Below are 15905 nucleotides of genomic sequence, written 5' to 3' on the forward strand. Positions count from 1 at the left end.
AGTCTGCCCCTGCACAGGTGCAGGTGGAGCAGTCTTTGGAGGGGCCCTCACAGGCACCGAAACCCAGAGGGCGTCGGCACAAAGTATTTAATTGGTCAGGGCATGGACAAGAGCAACCTGCCACTACCTCTGCTGAAGCCACAGGGGTAGCACCACGTAGGGGTTCCCGTAAACGTAAGGCAAAGGTTTTGTGAGCACAGAGGGGATGCACAAGGGTGTAAGACAAAATGTCATGTTTTTGATTTACTTTTGTTTGTTTTGCAAAAAAATATAAAAATTTGTTATCACCACTACTGCCACGTCTTTGAAATCTTGTCTGGTTTGTGCAATAATGCCCTTTCTGAGGATCACCATGAAGACCCACACCTGATGCCACCCATTGTGTCACTACAGAGTGGGTGTAGGTGTATTTGCAGGGCTCTTTTGTGCAGACGAATGAGAGACGCCGGCGATGTCCCCGGTGGCACCCTGGAAGGATGCGGAGGAGAAGTTGTTGAGGGCAGTGGTGACTTTGACAGCGACAGGTAAGAAGATGATGCTCGAGCCAGCTGGGAGCAGCTCGGCATCAAGGAGGCTGCAGATGTCCACGACTTCATGCTGAGTGACTCTGAGCCTCCGTGTGCACTGCTGCTCAGAGAGGTCCAGGAAGCTGAGCCTCTGTCTGTAGACTCTGTGGCGAGGGTAGTGCCTTCTGTGACGCATCTCTCTCTGCGATTGCCCTCCCTCCTGCTATGCAGGTGAATGTGTCGCAGCACTGTATTGTGGAACTCCACTTGTCAGAGGTGGACGGCATGGCCGGCAAGGCTGGTGATGCTGTTCGTCCTCTGAGGAGGTCATGACTGCAGCTATGGCGGCCCCATCTGGAAGATGTACATTTGAGGGGGTCCGCAAGGTAGGTAAATGTGTCTGCACACCAGGGTTGAGGTTGCAAGTTTGTTATTTTTTTTGTGTTAAGAGGAGGCTGGTGCAGGCCAAACTTTGTCCAAAGTGACAGAGTGACCTCCTGCAATGAGTGAGGGTCTCCCCCACCTGTCAAATTGACCTTTGCAGCTGCCACAGGCTGGTGGCTGCAACATGTCCATTTGAACTGGGGGTGTTTCCCCCAGTATGGGAAACACGCTCAGTTGACCTGAAAATACCACCCCTCCTAAAATATCCTCCAAATCAGGTCTCCTAATGACCCGAAGTATCAAATTAATTGGTTTAATTGGGATCCCGCCGGCTTTAATTGCCGGCGGGAGTCCCGCATGCAGGGGCTGCGCGCGCATCTAAGTGCGTCATTGGGGAACCCGGAAGTGGGCGGGTTGGAGCCGGGCTCCGGACCCGCCCCGGGAATCTCCAATTTTCGGAGCCCCCCGCCACGAACACACCCACTCGGACATCCGAAAATCTAGCCCCATGTTTTTAAAAGTTAATTTTTAGTGCTAGAGAGGTTGTTTGGCAGTCGTTAAAACTTAGTTTAGACTTTAAAAAAATCTGAGCATACCTGTTTTATGATGCGATTAATTCATTTCCAGCTGGCAAGAGAGCAAGTTGGCACTGGTCCATTGATTCCATTGATAGCAGCCGGCGATCTCCCTTTTAAGGTGAAGCTGTCACATCGCCAGTCAACCAGGAAGAGCAAGATCCGGATTTCTGCGTTTAACTGCGCATGTGAGGTGGCTGAAACTTGCTCTTCGATTTCGCCACTAATAACTGTGAACGTGCTGGGCTCACCGTTATTTTAAAAGCAGTTTCTGGGCCAATGGAGTTATTGTTCAACCACTCTGCAATTCTTCTACAACCCTTACCTCTGATATTAATGAACAGAAAGTAAAAGATACAAATTGTGCTGTTCAAGGCATTGTGCCAATCAAGTTATTTGTCATTTAAGGCCTCTTGTCACATTAGTGACAGTTTTGACTATGTAAAGCCACTTCTCTATGGCAACAAACATTAGTTGAGAGTTTTCAAGTTTAATTGGTGTTGTGTTCAGAGAAAATTATGGCTATCTCTGCATGCGTGAATGTATTTTGGAGTCGTAGCTCTTCGGAAAATTGTGGTTTTGTTGAGTCCCTGGCAGTGTCATTATTAGAGGAACTTCATTAATGGAATAGTGGGCTGATGCTGGAGTCACAGCTGCTGAATTGGCCATAAAAGCCACACTCTGCCAATTTAGCATTTCATAGGGATGGGTTACCAAAGTGCAAGTTTCTACAGGCATGAAATCAGAAAACCTCTGCACATAACCCAGGAGTCATGTGTTTGATTGTGTGTAAATAGTAAGAATTCATTTGTAGTCGAAGAGCTGTGAATTGGGGCAGTCCATTAGCCAGGCAAACAGTGGGAAGAAGAGAAGGATCTGGGTTTTCCAGAGAAATGCACCCAGATTAATCTGATTTAAAAAGTAACTGTTTTCTTTGCCTCGCAGAGTGTAATCAGAATACTGGCAGGAAATTGACACTTGGAATTCAGCAGTTTCTGATCCAAGCTCTTTAAGAAATGGGATTGAACTCACCTGATCTCACTGTAAGCCCCTATTTCTTGGTACAGTGACAATAAGTCCTGACTGGTATTTTTTTTAATTCATGCTTGGAATATGGACATTGCTGGCAAGGCCAGCATTTATTGCCCATCCCTAGTTGCCCTTGAGATGGTGCTCGTGGGTCTCCTTGAACCGCTGCAGTCCACATGGGGTGAAGGTACTCCCACAGTGGAGTTAGATAGGGAGTTCTGGGATTTTGACCCAGCAACGATCAAGTACTGGCCGTATATCTCCAAGTCAGGGTGGTGTGTGACTTGGAAAGGAACTTGGAGGTAATGTGTTCCCATACTACTGCTGCCCTTGTCCTTCTAGGTGGTGGAGGTCAGGGGTTTGGGAGGTGCATTTGAAGAAGCCTTGGTGAGTTACGTAGAAACATAGAAAATAGGAATAAGAGTAGGCCATTCAGCCCTTCGGGCCTGCTCCGCCATTCAAAATGATCATAGCTGACCATCTAACTCAGTACCCTGTTCCCGCTTTTCCCCATAAACCTTGATCCCTTTAGCATTAAGAAATATATCTACCTCCTTCTTGAATACACCTAATAACTTGGCCTCCACTGCCTTCTGTGGTAGAGGCTCACCACCCTGCAAATTTTTTCCCTTCAAGCATTTATCCAATTCCCTTTTGAAAGCCACCACTGAATCTGCTTCCAAAACCCCTTCAGGCAGTGCACTCCAGACCACAGCAACTCGCTGCACAAAACATTTTTTCCTCAGGTCACCTCTGGTTCCCTTGCCAACCCCAAATCTGTGTTCTCTGGTCACCAACCCCTCCGCCACTGGAAACACCCTTTCCCCATTCACTCCATCAAAACCGTTCATGATTTTGAACACCTTGATCAAATCTCCTCTTAACCTTCTCTGCTCTAAGAAGAACAACCCCAGGTTCTCCAGTCTCTCCGTGTAACTGAAGTCCCTCATCCCTGGTACCATTCTAGTAAATCTCTTCTGCACCCTCTCTGAGGCCTTGACATCCTTTGTAAAGTGTGGTGCCCAGAATTGAACACAATACTCCAGTTGGGGCCTAACCAGTGTTTTATAAAGATTTAGCATAACTTCCTTGCTTTTGTACTCTATGCCTCTATTTATAAAGCCAAGGATCCCATATTTCTTTTTAACAGGTTAGGGAGGAAATTGCGGGTCCCATAGCAGAGATATTTGAATCATCGACAGCTACAGGTGAGGTGCCTGAAGATTGGAGGGTAGCAAATGTTGTGCCTTTGTTTAAGAAGGGCGGCAGGGAAAAGCCTGGGAACTACAGACCGGTGAGCCTGACATCTGTAGTGGGTAAGTTGTTAGAGGGTATTCTGAGAGACAGGATCTACAGGCATTTGGAGAGGCAGGGACTGATTTGGAACAGTCAGCATGGTTTTGTGAGAGGAAAATCATGTCTCATGAATTTGATTGAGTTTTTTGAAGGGGTAACCAAGAAGATAGATGAGGGCTGTGCAGTAGACGTGGTCTACATGGACTTTAGCAAAGCCTTTGACAAGGTACCGCATGGTAGGCTGTTACGTAAGGTTAAATCTCATGGGATCCAAGGTGAGGTAGCCAATTGGATACAAAATTGGCTTGAAGACAGAGGGTGGTTGTAGAGGGTTGTTTTTCAGACTGGAGGCCTGTGACCAGCGGTGTGCCTCAGGGATCGGTGCTGGGTCCGCTGTTATTTGTTATTTATATTAATGATTTGGATGAGAATTTAGGAGGAATGGTTAGTAAGTTTGCAGATGACGCCAAGATTGGTGGCATTGTGGACAGTGAAGAAGGTTATCTAGGATTGCAACGGGATCTTGATAAATTGGGCCAGTGGGCTGATGAATGGCAGATGGAGTTTAATTTAGATAAATGTGAGGTGATGCATTTTGGTAGATCGAATCGGGCCAGGACCTACTCCGTTAATGGTAGGGCGTTGGGGAGAGTTATAGAACAAAGAGATCGAGGAGTACAGGTTCATAGTTCCTTGAAAGTGGAGTCACAGGTGGATAGGGTGGTGAAGAAGGCATTCGGCATACTTGGTTTCATTGGTCAGAACACTGAATACAGGAGTTGGGATGTCTTGTTGAAGTTGTACAAGACATTAGTAAGGCCACACTTGGAATACTGTGTACAGTTCTGGTCACCCTATTATAGAAAGGATATTATTAAACTAGAAAGAGTGCAGAAAAGATTTACTAGGATGCTACCGGGACTTGATGGTTTGACTTACAGGGAGAGGTTAGATAGACTGGGACTTTTTTCCCTGGAGAGTAGGAGGTTAAGGGGTGATCTTATAGAAGTCTATAAAATAATGAGGGGCATAGATAAGGTAGATAGTCAAAATCTTTTCCCAAAGGTAGGGGAGTCTATAACGAGGGGATATAGATTTAAGGTGAGAGGGGAGAGATACAAAAGGGTCCAGAGGGGCAATTTTTTCACTCAAAGGGTGGTGAGTGTCTGGAACGAGCTGCCAGAGGCAGTAGTAGAGGCGGGTACAATTTTGTCTTTTAAAAAGCATTTGGACAGTTACATGGGTAAGATGGGTATAGAGGGATATGGGCCAAGTGCAGGCAATTGGGACTAGCTTAGTGGTATAAACTGGGCGACATGGACATGTTGGGCCGAAGGGCCTGTTTCCATGTTGTAAACTTCTATGATTCTATGATTCGATAACAGCCTTCTCAACTTGTCCTGCCACATTCAAAGATTTGTGTACATACACCCCCAGGTCTCTGCTCCTGCACCCCCTTTAAAATTGTACCTTTTAGTTTATATTGCCTCTCCTCATTCTTCCTACCAAAATGTATCACTTCACACTGCTCTGTATTAAATTTCATCTGCTATGTGTCTGCCCATTTCACCAATCTGTCTACGACCTCCTGAGGTTTCTTGCTATTCTCCACATTGTTTACTTTCAACTTTCCAAGTTTCATGTCATCTGCAAACTTTGAAATTATGCCTTGTATACCCAAGTCCAGGTCATTGATATATATCAAAAAGAGCAGTGGTCCTAATCGCGACTCCTGGAGAACACCACTGTAAACTTCTCTTCAGTCTGAAAAACAACCATTCACTGCTAGAGAAGGTTAAGAGGAGATTTGATGAAGGTGTTCAAAATCATGACGGTTTTGCTAGAGTAAATAAGGAGAAACTGTTTCCAGTGGCAGAAGGGTCGGAAACCAGAGGACACAGATCCAAGGTGACATGAGGTAACATTTTTTTTACGCAGAGAGCTATGATGATCTGGAATACGGTGCCTAAAAGGGCGATAGAAGCAGATTCAAGAATAACTTTCAAAAGGGAATTGGATAAATGCTTGAAGGGAAAAGATTTACAGGGCTATGGGGAAAGAGAAGGGGAGTTGGACTAATTGGATAGCTCTTTCAAAGAGCCGGCACAGGTACGATGGGCCAAATGGCCCCCCCTGTGCTGTAACATACTATGATACTCTCTGCTTTATGCCCCTTATCCACATCGTATCCACACTGCCACTGTCCCTTTAAGCCCATAGGTTTTAATTTTGCTAACAAGTCTATTATGTGGTACTTTATCAAACTCCTTTTGAAAGTCGATAGAAACAACATCAACTGCACTACTTAAATCTGATGTGCCTCGCAGTCTAGCATGACGATGTAATTCCTGTGCACAATAACATTTTTTTAAAAATCGGCCCAGAAGTTCATGTGTTCACAGCCAGTATACCTGATCTAAAAAGACAGAAATCAACATCGCCAACAACTCAGGAACCAAAAGCTGGTGTCCAAGATTTTTGACTCCCATATACAAAGTTCAAGTCCATGTTTCCATTAACTTGCGTATATCTCAAGTAGCTGATCCGAACAGATCTTGGTGTTGTGACTTAGGATTTATCTACGAATGAAGCAACAGCACCAAGAGCAGCCCTTTCCAAACCTCCAGGCTTAAAAAATTCAAACAAGACAAACCAGCAAATTTGCTACAGTGTCTCCTGTAGATAATATACACTGCAACCACAGTGCGCCAGTAATGGAGGGAGTGGATGTTTAAGGTGGTGGATGGGTTACCAGTCAAGCGGACTGCTTTATCCTGGACGTTGTCGAGCTTCTTGAATGTTGTTGCAGCTGCACCCATCTCGGCCTGTGGAGAGTATTCCATTACGCTCTTGACTAGTGCCTTGTAGGTGATGTTGAGGCTTTGGGGAGTCAGGAGGTGAGCCACTCATCTATAGCTAGGTATAACTAGCCACTCAATTCTTTCTTTAGATTCCTGACTAAAGCCCAAAAATTACAGTTGGCATGTTAACAGATGCAAATTTAATGCTGGGGTATGACATTCCTAAGTGTGTAATTTAAAACAGACAATAGGTTACCACATCCATTAAAATAATGGACAAAAGAAGGACACACAAATTTGTTGCGGGTTAATCCCCCAATGTTGCCAACAGCAATTTCTCGACTTAAATGGGGTTGTTTTTAAAGTTGCATTGTTTTAGTTAACAATCTCCGTACCAATTTTTGAAAGAAATTTCCTCTATTCTGGTCGTATTGACTGTGCAATAAGGAGCTCAGGAAAGGGGTTCTCTGCTACAAGTCTGTGTCCTACCACTCTGGTATGTTTTGTGTTGTTACTCTAGTGCAATGCAACATTGCACTGCCCTAGCGAGCAGCATTTTTCAAAAACTTCCTTTTAAGATATTTGATTATTTCTGGACTATCTCGCCAATAATGATTTGGTCGGCACTTGCTGTAAAGTGTTAAATAAATTTGAAAGCTTTATTTTCCACATCATAAATCTAAATCAATGCTCCCTCGTTCCACTTTCATTTATAAACCGCTTTATCATACCAAAGTGACTCAATGTTTCACACAGGAATTACTTTGAAATGCATTAACTATGGTTACATTGGCAGATGTGGCAGTCATTTAGTCCTAGTAACATCTTGCAAACAGCAATGAGATGAGTGATCAATTAATCTGTTTTCTTCGATGTTAATGGTTGAGGCAGGAATATTGACCAGACACTGGGAAGACTTCTCCTTTGAATAGTTATAGGACCTTTACACCAAGGTCTCATTCAATTGTTCCAGTGTTGGGGTGATGATGTCTGACCTGAAGGATGGCACCTTTGACAATGCAGCACTCCCTTTACTGCACTGCGCTGGACTGCCTGCCTAGATGATATATTCAAATTCTGTTATGATGTTCAAAGCAGCTACCTCTGACCCAGAGGTTGCAGTGCTACAAATTGAACCAAGCCATATGTTTGGTCCCATTTTTTTTCCTGCATTTATAACTTTAGATTTTTAACAGTGAGGAATGATACCTCTGCTAAAACAATAGTTTTTGACAGAATTTTTTTTTTAAAAAAGCAAGATGATTGTAAAAAGAAACAAACATTTATTACAAAAAGCCAAATGAAAGTTGAAGAAAATTGAATGATTACATTTCTGCACTCATTAAAGATAGTTGGATTTTTAAAATTCATTCGTGCTCAGCATTGTGATTTTACGTGGTTTTGTTAACACCGAGATCTCCCAAATAAGCATCATCTCCAGAGCAGAGTATCTTGCATACAGGTGCCCTGCTTTTTATCATATATTCTAATGATTGACCATGGAAAAAAATTAATTGAGATCCCAACACTAGCAGAATTGTTACAAAGTTTCTTTTAAAGTTGTGTGTAAAAAGCATTTTTAATATCTTGTGTGGGTTACTCATGCTTGTAGTAACTTCTAAATCTATAGCTTAAATAATATTCTCATGGAAAATGCTTTCACAATTGTTTTTCAGTGTGTTGTTTTTCAATTTTAGGCCACAACAGTGGAAATGTTTTCTTGTGAGTTACAGTCAGTCATGGTGCAACAGAACCTGCTGCATGATTAGAATTGTTAATGATGAGTTGGAATTCGTGGTATTGTGTGATTCTTTAAGAATACACAGCAGGAGACCCGTAGATGGTCACAATGCTTAAAAAGTAGAAAATGTGAATGATTTTCAAATACAGTAACTGATGTTAAGAGGTTTCTTTATGTGTAGCTGATTTCTTTAGTCCTCTGTGCTGGAAACCCGCTGTCTAGTGGCCAACCCTAAATGGGAAGGGTTGGAAAGGTTAAGGCACAATGCAGCAAAGCACAGCAGAACATTGGAAAACGCAGAACAACAGTGCAGCACAGCAACATGAGCAATACAAATGTCTTTCAGCATATTTCGGAAAATGGACATTACAAAAATTGGATGTAGCAACTTCCAAAGAAAATATTCTGCCCTTCAAAACAAAAGCATGAACTCAAAATATATATATATTACATATATATATTCCCTTCTCCAATCCACCCATTTCAAAATGACAAAATGCACTTTGGAACTAAGTGCAGACCAAATTTTTTTTTATTATGTACCAAAAGATGCCAATTGGATGTATTTTATATTGGACTGAAGTGCACAGCTGGTGTGTGTCTATTTGAAACTAAAGAATGAAAACAACGTTTCAAAATTTGCTCCTAAATTCATATTTTTTGTTTTCAAACATTAAAATCAGTGTTGCTTTGCAGGGCAATCCGGTAGCATATTTTTATTTTGCATGAACTTTGTAGGAAAGCAGCGATGAGGTATGCTTTCTGGCCATAAGCATACACCAACAGTATAGGAATAAATTTTAAAATACAGTTTTGGAGTTAAGTGTCATTGGCTAGTTGAAATAAAACCTACACACTGCCTCTAACTAAGGATTGCAATATATTTTTTTCTGGCAAGGCTGGGAATAATGGTGCTATAAAAAGATAACGCAGGATAGTCTAACATTTGTGTGTGTTTTTTTTTGTCTGAGACTATTAAGTGACATTGGGGTTAATTTTACATTGTCAGCAGACATGAATTAAATGAATAAAACCTCGTCAAAACAGAGGAATATATCAGCCTCATTTTTTGGATGCAAATTCTGTCTCACTAGTTACAGTTATTTGAACAGTGTATTCTCAGTTACGTTGAACCGAACCGATTATAATTCAGCCGATTTTAATCGTATAAGAAATATATTTTGGTACTACGAGGAAATTTCAGCGTCATAGAAGTTTAGTTATTTGTACTAATATGTGAAGCTGCAGTTAAAGGATGATATTCAAAACTCATGAATCAGAGTGGGAAAACACAGGCTTGTGTCTATGATATCCTACCTCTGAGTTGCCGACCACAGTCATTGGGTAAGGCACGTGCAGTGTTTCCCCACAAGGCTATCCAAGCACAAAGATAGACTGGGGTGAAAGTAGCGCAAGTGGCAAAGAAGGGGAAGGAGATCTACAATATGTCCAGGATTAGTACATTTTTGTTCAACAAGGAAGGTGGCATGGCCAGATCTAGTTCTAGGAAATGAAGTGGAGCAAGTAGGCAATGCAAGGGGAGGGGAACATCTAGGAAATAACGAACATAATATAATTAAGTTCAATATGGAAACTGAAAAGGAAAGGGAACAGAACAAGTTAAAGTTATTGACTGGAAAAAAAACAATTTAATGAGATGCAAAATAAACTAGTCAAATAAATTGGGAAGAAAAATTGTTAAACAAGACAATGGGCAAACCATAGAAAACTTTCAAACAGGAACTGATTAAGATACAGACCAGGCATATTCCCACAAAAAGTAATGGGGGTGCAGCAAAAACCACAGTTCTTTGGATGAATAGATAAATTCAAATGAGACTTTAAAAAGAGGCATATGATAAATCTGGGTTGATGATACAAAAGAAAATCAAGCCGACTACAGAAAATATTGACAGGAAGCGAAGAAGATTAGAAAGGCTAAGGAGGAGACCGGCATCTATCATAAAGGGAAATTGTGAAGGATATTATAAACATGGTGTATGACATGAGTGGAGAAAAAAAAACTTGAAAAATTTCACGTTTTTAAAAAAAAGTATTTGCTGTAGTATGATTATGAATGGCATCAGATAGTATCCAGTAGATCAACAGACCCAAACTGTGGTATAAAATTGTTGGCTATCCCAATTTGAATTGCATCATCGTGCTGCTTCACCTTGGTCTTGTCTTGCCTGCACCCACAATAATGCACTGAGGCTGTCACCACCCACCCTGCCCACGGGTCAATTTCTACTCATTGGCCCACTTTGCCAGATTGTACTTGTTACTTAACATTTCTTTTCTTTTGTAACAATACATTTCTTTTCTTTTGTAAAAAGTTCCAAAAGTCTCTTGTGTAACATAGAATGGTGCATGCTTCAAGACTGTAATGCATAGGACTTTATATAACAAACATAAATCACTTCAACAAAGTTTGAGCAATTTATGAACTAATTTGACACTCTCTACATGTTACTATTTTGTAACCCATCTGGGTATTTGTTGCCACAGTTAAAGCAGGAAATATACTAGATTGAGATGCATCCTGAAATTGTTTAAATATTTCAAGAGGCAAACCATTTCCATCATTTAACAGCGTCACCCTGCCTTACTTAACTGAAGTAAAAGTGCAACTTCCATTTATCTCGCACCTTTAATGTAGGAAAAACATCCCAAGGCACTTCACAGAGGCATATTACAAAGTACTTCCAGTCAATTTTTTTAAAAATAGGTTTCATTTTTAAAAAATCAATCTGAAATCACTTTTCAATTACAAATTCCTCCTTTGTGTTTTGTTCATTTCAAACGATCTAAAGATTTTCATGAACCAAGACCCAGATATATTCCATTTATCATTTCCTTTGGTTAGTACCAAACCCTTGAAAGTCATTTTGCTCTGCACCAATTTGTAAATAATAATGCGGCTCGGAAGAACCCTAGTAGTTACTTGATTTCTTATTTGAAATCTGTATGCATCCACTCATAATATTTTATAAGCTTAACAGTAACATGCTCTCTCAACACACTGCTTTCATTTGACTTTTATAACAAGCTACTTAGCCATATTTAGTCTGAATGATGTACCATCTCAGTACATTTTCAAAAGCTGTTTCTTCAGAAGAATGACTGATCTGTTCTCTTGCTCTTGTTTTGCATGCAAGAGAAACCCATAGTCCTTTCTTCTCATTGTATACACATAGCATTAATGGATTTGGTTCGCCTGTATTGCCTCATTACTGGCTTAGGTTTCAATCACAGAAGTCTTTCAGTGTATGCAAATAAGATAGAATCATCTACCTGAGAGTTAATATTCCAAGCTTTAAAGTGTATTATAAATCTAATGTTTGTATTTAGAGCATAACATCCTGTTCTTTTTTGATGGGCAAAAAGCTAAGCGAGCCTGGGCAGCTGTTTGATGTTGGCTTCAAGTGTTATTAATTTCATATTCCATTATTCTTTTCACTGTAGCACAAGTGAAGCTGATGTGGAGGCTGTCGTGGATAAGCTATTTGATGAGCTGGCTCAGAAACAAAATGATAGTACGTAAGTTAATTTCTCTTGAAAGAGAATACATTTAGAACACAATGCCCAATCTCCACTGACCAATTAGTAAGTTCCATTGCTGTATACGGGTTGATGCCACACTCAAGTGGTTGTCATTGTATCAGTATTTTGTCTAATTTCTGTGTTGAATCATGTGCTATTATTCATCAAACCATGCATTTCCAAGGTATAAGAGATGAATTTTATAGTAATTATCCAGACAAGGCTGATTCTTTGTTCATGTTTCCATAGTAACAAGACCAAGGATTTTGAAAGTGCAAGGCAGAGAGCTGAGACTGAGCAAAGCTTGTGGAACCATGGCAGACTGCACATTTGAAGAGCTGTGTGATAAAGTGAGTACAGTCAAATCTTCAGCCAAGGAGATGTGCTGTCTTTCAGCTTTGCTTTACTATACGCGCACAACGTGATTCCTGAGCCAGGAGAGGTTTTATCCACAAGATGAAACCTTGTTGGCATCGCGAGCACAAATTGCTTACTCCTTGTCATAACGCCTTCATTTTTTAAATTTTATTGTGGGGAAGGTGAAGGAGATATCTTTTCTGCTGCAGATAAAAGAAAATAAACTGCACTGTAGAAGAAGTGGACTGAATTCCAGTTAGAGAATTAAATTTAGCTATAATGGAAAACATAACCAGATACATCCTTCTACAGTTCTGCACATCAAGAGGTTCTAATGTGGTGGGGGAGGGAGGAAGGAGTTTTTGGCTTTTTATTCATTTCTATCGTCCTCTTCCCACCCCTCCCATATTGAAGAAACTTACAATAACGCAGTGCCTTGTTTCTGGTTGAGAACTGCCACAACTGAATAAGAAACTTTTCAAGTGACACGAACACTGGGCCTTGAATGTGCACTCCTTTAATTGGGTGAAGAAGATGTCAAAGCTCTGTTAGGCCATTGTTTACTTACTTTGCTGCTCTTTTAACATGTTTGTGTAATCATAAAGCTTTAGATTTACAAATGAGAATATTATACTGATGATTAGTATTATATTTGCCACAAACTATTGGAACCATTGGAAAAAAAATTAAATTCTAAACTCTTAATTTAACTTCAGTGACTCTACGTGCAGCAAAGTCAAACATACCTGGTGTTCGACTGGCCTGGCAGTTCAACCCCACAGCTGTCGTGAACATCTGGAAATTTACCATCCTGGCTGCATCTTAACCAGTACGCTAAAATAATCTCGGAGAGCAGAAACAATTCTAAACTCTTATTCTCCACTAATAACTGTCTCCTTTGCCCTCCTCCTCCCCTCTATTCCCTCCATCCGGTCCTCCCGTTCTACGTGAGGAACGTAAAAAAAATTGTGTTCAAGGACAAAGCCATCCGCAGTTGTGCTTCTGCTTCCGCTCCCTCTGTCCTGCCATCTGGCTCCAATCTGTTGCTCCTTCCCTCTTCTAATCCACCCCCCTACTCCTGCATACTTCAAAACAGCTGTCATCACCTCTCAGTGAAATAAAGCCTATCTTAAATTCCTCCTACTATTAACCTATCTCAAATTTTCCTTCCCTTTCCAAAATCCTAAAATGTATTGTTATTTTCAGTTACATACCCAACTTTCCTACTGCTCCCTGTTCAAGACCCTGCCTTGTCCATTGAGACTGCTCAACTCAAAGTCATTAATGACGTACTCTGTGATTGTGGCTATATGTCGTTCATTATCCTTCTTAATCTTTCCAGTGCCTTTGATTCAGTTGACTCTTTAATTCTCTGCCAACATCTCTCCTCAGCAGTCTACCAACCTGGCACTGCTCTCTTTTGGTTTGATTTATACTTGCTTCAAAAATATTACATATACATGTGATATTATGTGTAAGATACTGCATATCTTCCAGTGGTTTCTCCTCCCATGCCTGCGTGACCATCACTGGTATATCTAAGGCCCCATCCTTGGTCCCTTTCACTTCATTGTCTGTATCCACCCTTTGGTCACATCATCAGGAAGCAAAAGATCAGTTTCCATATGCATACTGATGCCACTCAGTTTTACCTGACTGCCACCTATTCTGATTTCAAGGCTATCCCTTGACCCTCCAGCTGTCTGTCTAGCATCAAGTCTTGAATGAAACAAAATTTCTCTCTCAATCGACACAAAACTGTAGCCATCTTTTTGGAAACCTATCACTTCCCACCTGCGTATTTTCTGAATTCCATCAACCTCTCTGATTGTCATCCTGGGCTAAATCAAATAATTTGGAGCCTGGGTGTTTGCTTGTTTGAGGCATTAGTTTTCTTCCCCACAGCTGTTCAATCATGATCATTTTTTTTCACCTTAGGAACATGCCTGCCTCTGTCCCAACTTGTCCCCCACTACTCCTAAGACTGATATCCATGCCTTTATCACCCCAAGGTTTGACTTCTGTAATGCTGTCTTGGATGGTCTCCCACATTTCATAAATTGTAACTCATTCAGAATGCTGCTGCTCACCTGCTCAAAAGCCTGCACTTCCATCACGATTTCTCAGTGGGCTCCCATAAGAACATTAGAACATAAGAAATAGGAGCAGGAGTAGGCCAATCAGCCCCTCGAGCCTGCTCCGCCATTCAATAAGATCATGGCTGATCTGATCCTAACCTCAAATCTAAATTCATGTCCAATTTCCTGCCCGTTCCCCGTAACCCCTAATTCCCTTTACTTCTAGGATACTGTCTATTTCTGTTTTAAATTTATTTAATGATGTAGCTTCCACAGCTTCCTGGGGCAGCAAATTCCACAGACCCACTACCCTCTGAGTGAAGAAGTTTCTCCTCATCTCAGTTTTGAAAGAGCAGCCCCTTATTCTAAGATTATGCCCCCTAGTTCTAGTTTCACCCATCCTTGGGAACATCCTTACCGCATCCACCCGATCAAGCCCCTTCACAATCTTATATGTTTCAATAAGATCGCCTCTCATTCTTCTGAACTCCAATGAGTAGAGTCCCAATCTACTCAACCTCTCCTCATATGTCCGCCCCCTCATCCCCGGGATTAACTGAGTGAACCTTCTTTGTACTGCCTCGAGAGCAAGTATGTCTTTTCTTAAGTATGGAGACCAAAACTGTATGCAGTATTCCAGGTGCGGTCTCACCAATACCCTATATAACTGCAGCAATACCTCCCTGTTTTTATATTCTATCCCCCGAGCAATAAACGCCAACATTCCGTTGGCTTTCTTGATCACCTGCTGCACCTGCAAACTAACTTTTTGATTTTCTTGCACTAGGACCCCCAGATCCCTTTGTACTGCAGTACTTTCCAGTTGCTCGCCATTAAGATAATAACTTGCTCTCCGATTTTTCCTGCCAAAGTGCATAACCTCACATTTTCCAATATTGTATTGCATCTGCCAAATCTCCGCCCACTCACCCAGCCTGTCTATAGCCCCTTGTAGGTTTTTAATGTCCTCCTCACTCTCTACTTTCCCTCCCATCTTTGTATCATCTGCAAACTTTGATATGTTACACTCGGTCCCCTCCTCCAAATCGTTAATATAGATTGTAAAGAGTTGGGGACCCAGCACCGACCCCTGCGGAACACCACTGGCTACAGGTTGCCAGTCCGAGAATGTACCATTTATCCCAACTCTCTGCTTCCTGTTAGATAACCAATCCTCCACCCATGCCAGAATATTACCCCCAATCCAGTGATTCTTTATCTTGAGCAATAATCTTTTATGTGGCACCTTGTCGAATGCCTTCTGGAAGTCCAAATACACTACGTCCACTGGTTCCCCTTTATCCACCCTGTACGTTATGTCCTCAAAGAACTCAAGCAAATTTGTCAGACATGACTTCCCCTTCGTAAAGCCATGCTGACTTTGTCCTATTAAATTATGTTTATCCAAATGTTCTGCTACTGTCTCCTTAATAATAGACTCCAAAATTTTACCCACCACAGATGTTAAGCTAACTGGTCTATAATTTCCAGCCTTCTGCCGACTACCCTTTTTAAATAAGGGTGTTACATTGGCAGTTTTCCAATCTGCCGGGACCTTTGCCGAGTCCAGAGAATTTTGGAAAATTATTACCAAA

At 41.5% G+C, this 15905-nt stretch overlaps 1 protein-coding gene across 3 annotated transcripts in view; it reads left to right on the forward strand.

Moving 5' to 3' along the window:
* The window catches only part of afg1lb (AFG1 like ATPase b), a 156641-nt gene that overhangs the window by 108254 nt on the left and 32482 nt on the right, over positions 1-15905 (forward strand). For all 3 annotated transcript variants that reach the window (XM_067984995.1, XM_067984994.1, XM_067984993.1), the window contains exons 9-10: positions 11798-11868; positions 12125-12225. In XM_067984995.1, the coding sequence (XP_067841096.1) occupies positions 11798-11868; positions 12125-12225 (172 nt within the window). The remainder of the gene's footprint in view (positions 1-11797; positions 11869-12124; positions 12226-15905) is intronic.

The sequence above is a fragment of the Heptranchias perlo genome, chromosome 5 (genome assembly GCF_035084215.1).
Source record: "Heptranchias perlo isolate sHepPer1 chromosome 5, sHepPer1.hap1, whole genome shotgun sequence".
Classification (NCBI taxonomy): domain Eukaryota; kingdom Metazoa; phylum Chordata; class Chondrichthyes; order Hexanchiformes; family Hexanchidae; genus Heptranchias; species Heptranchias perlo.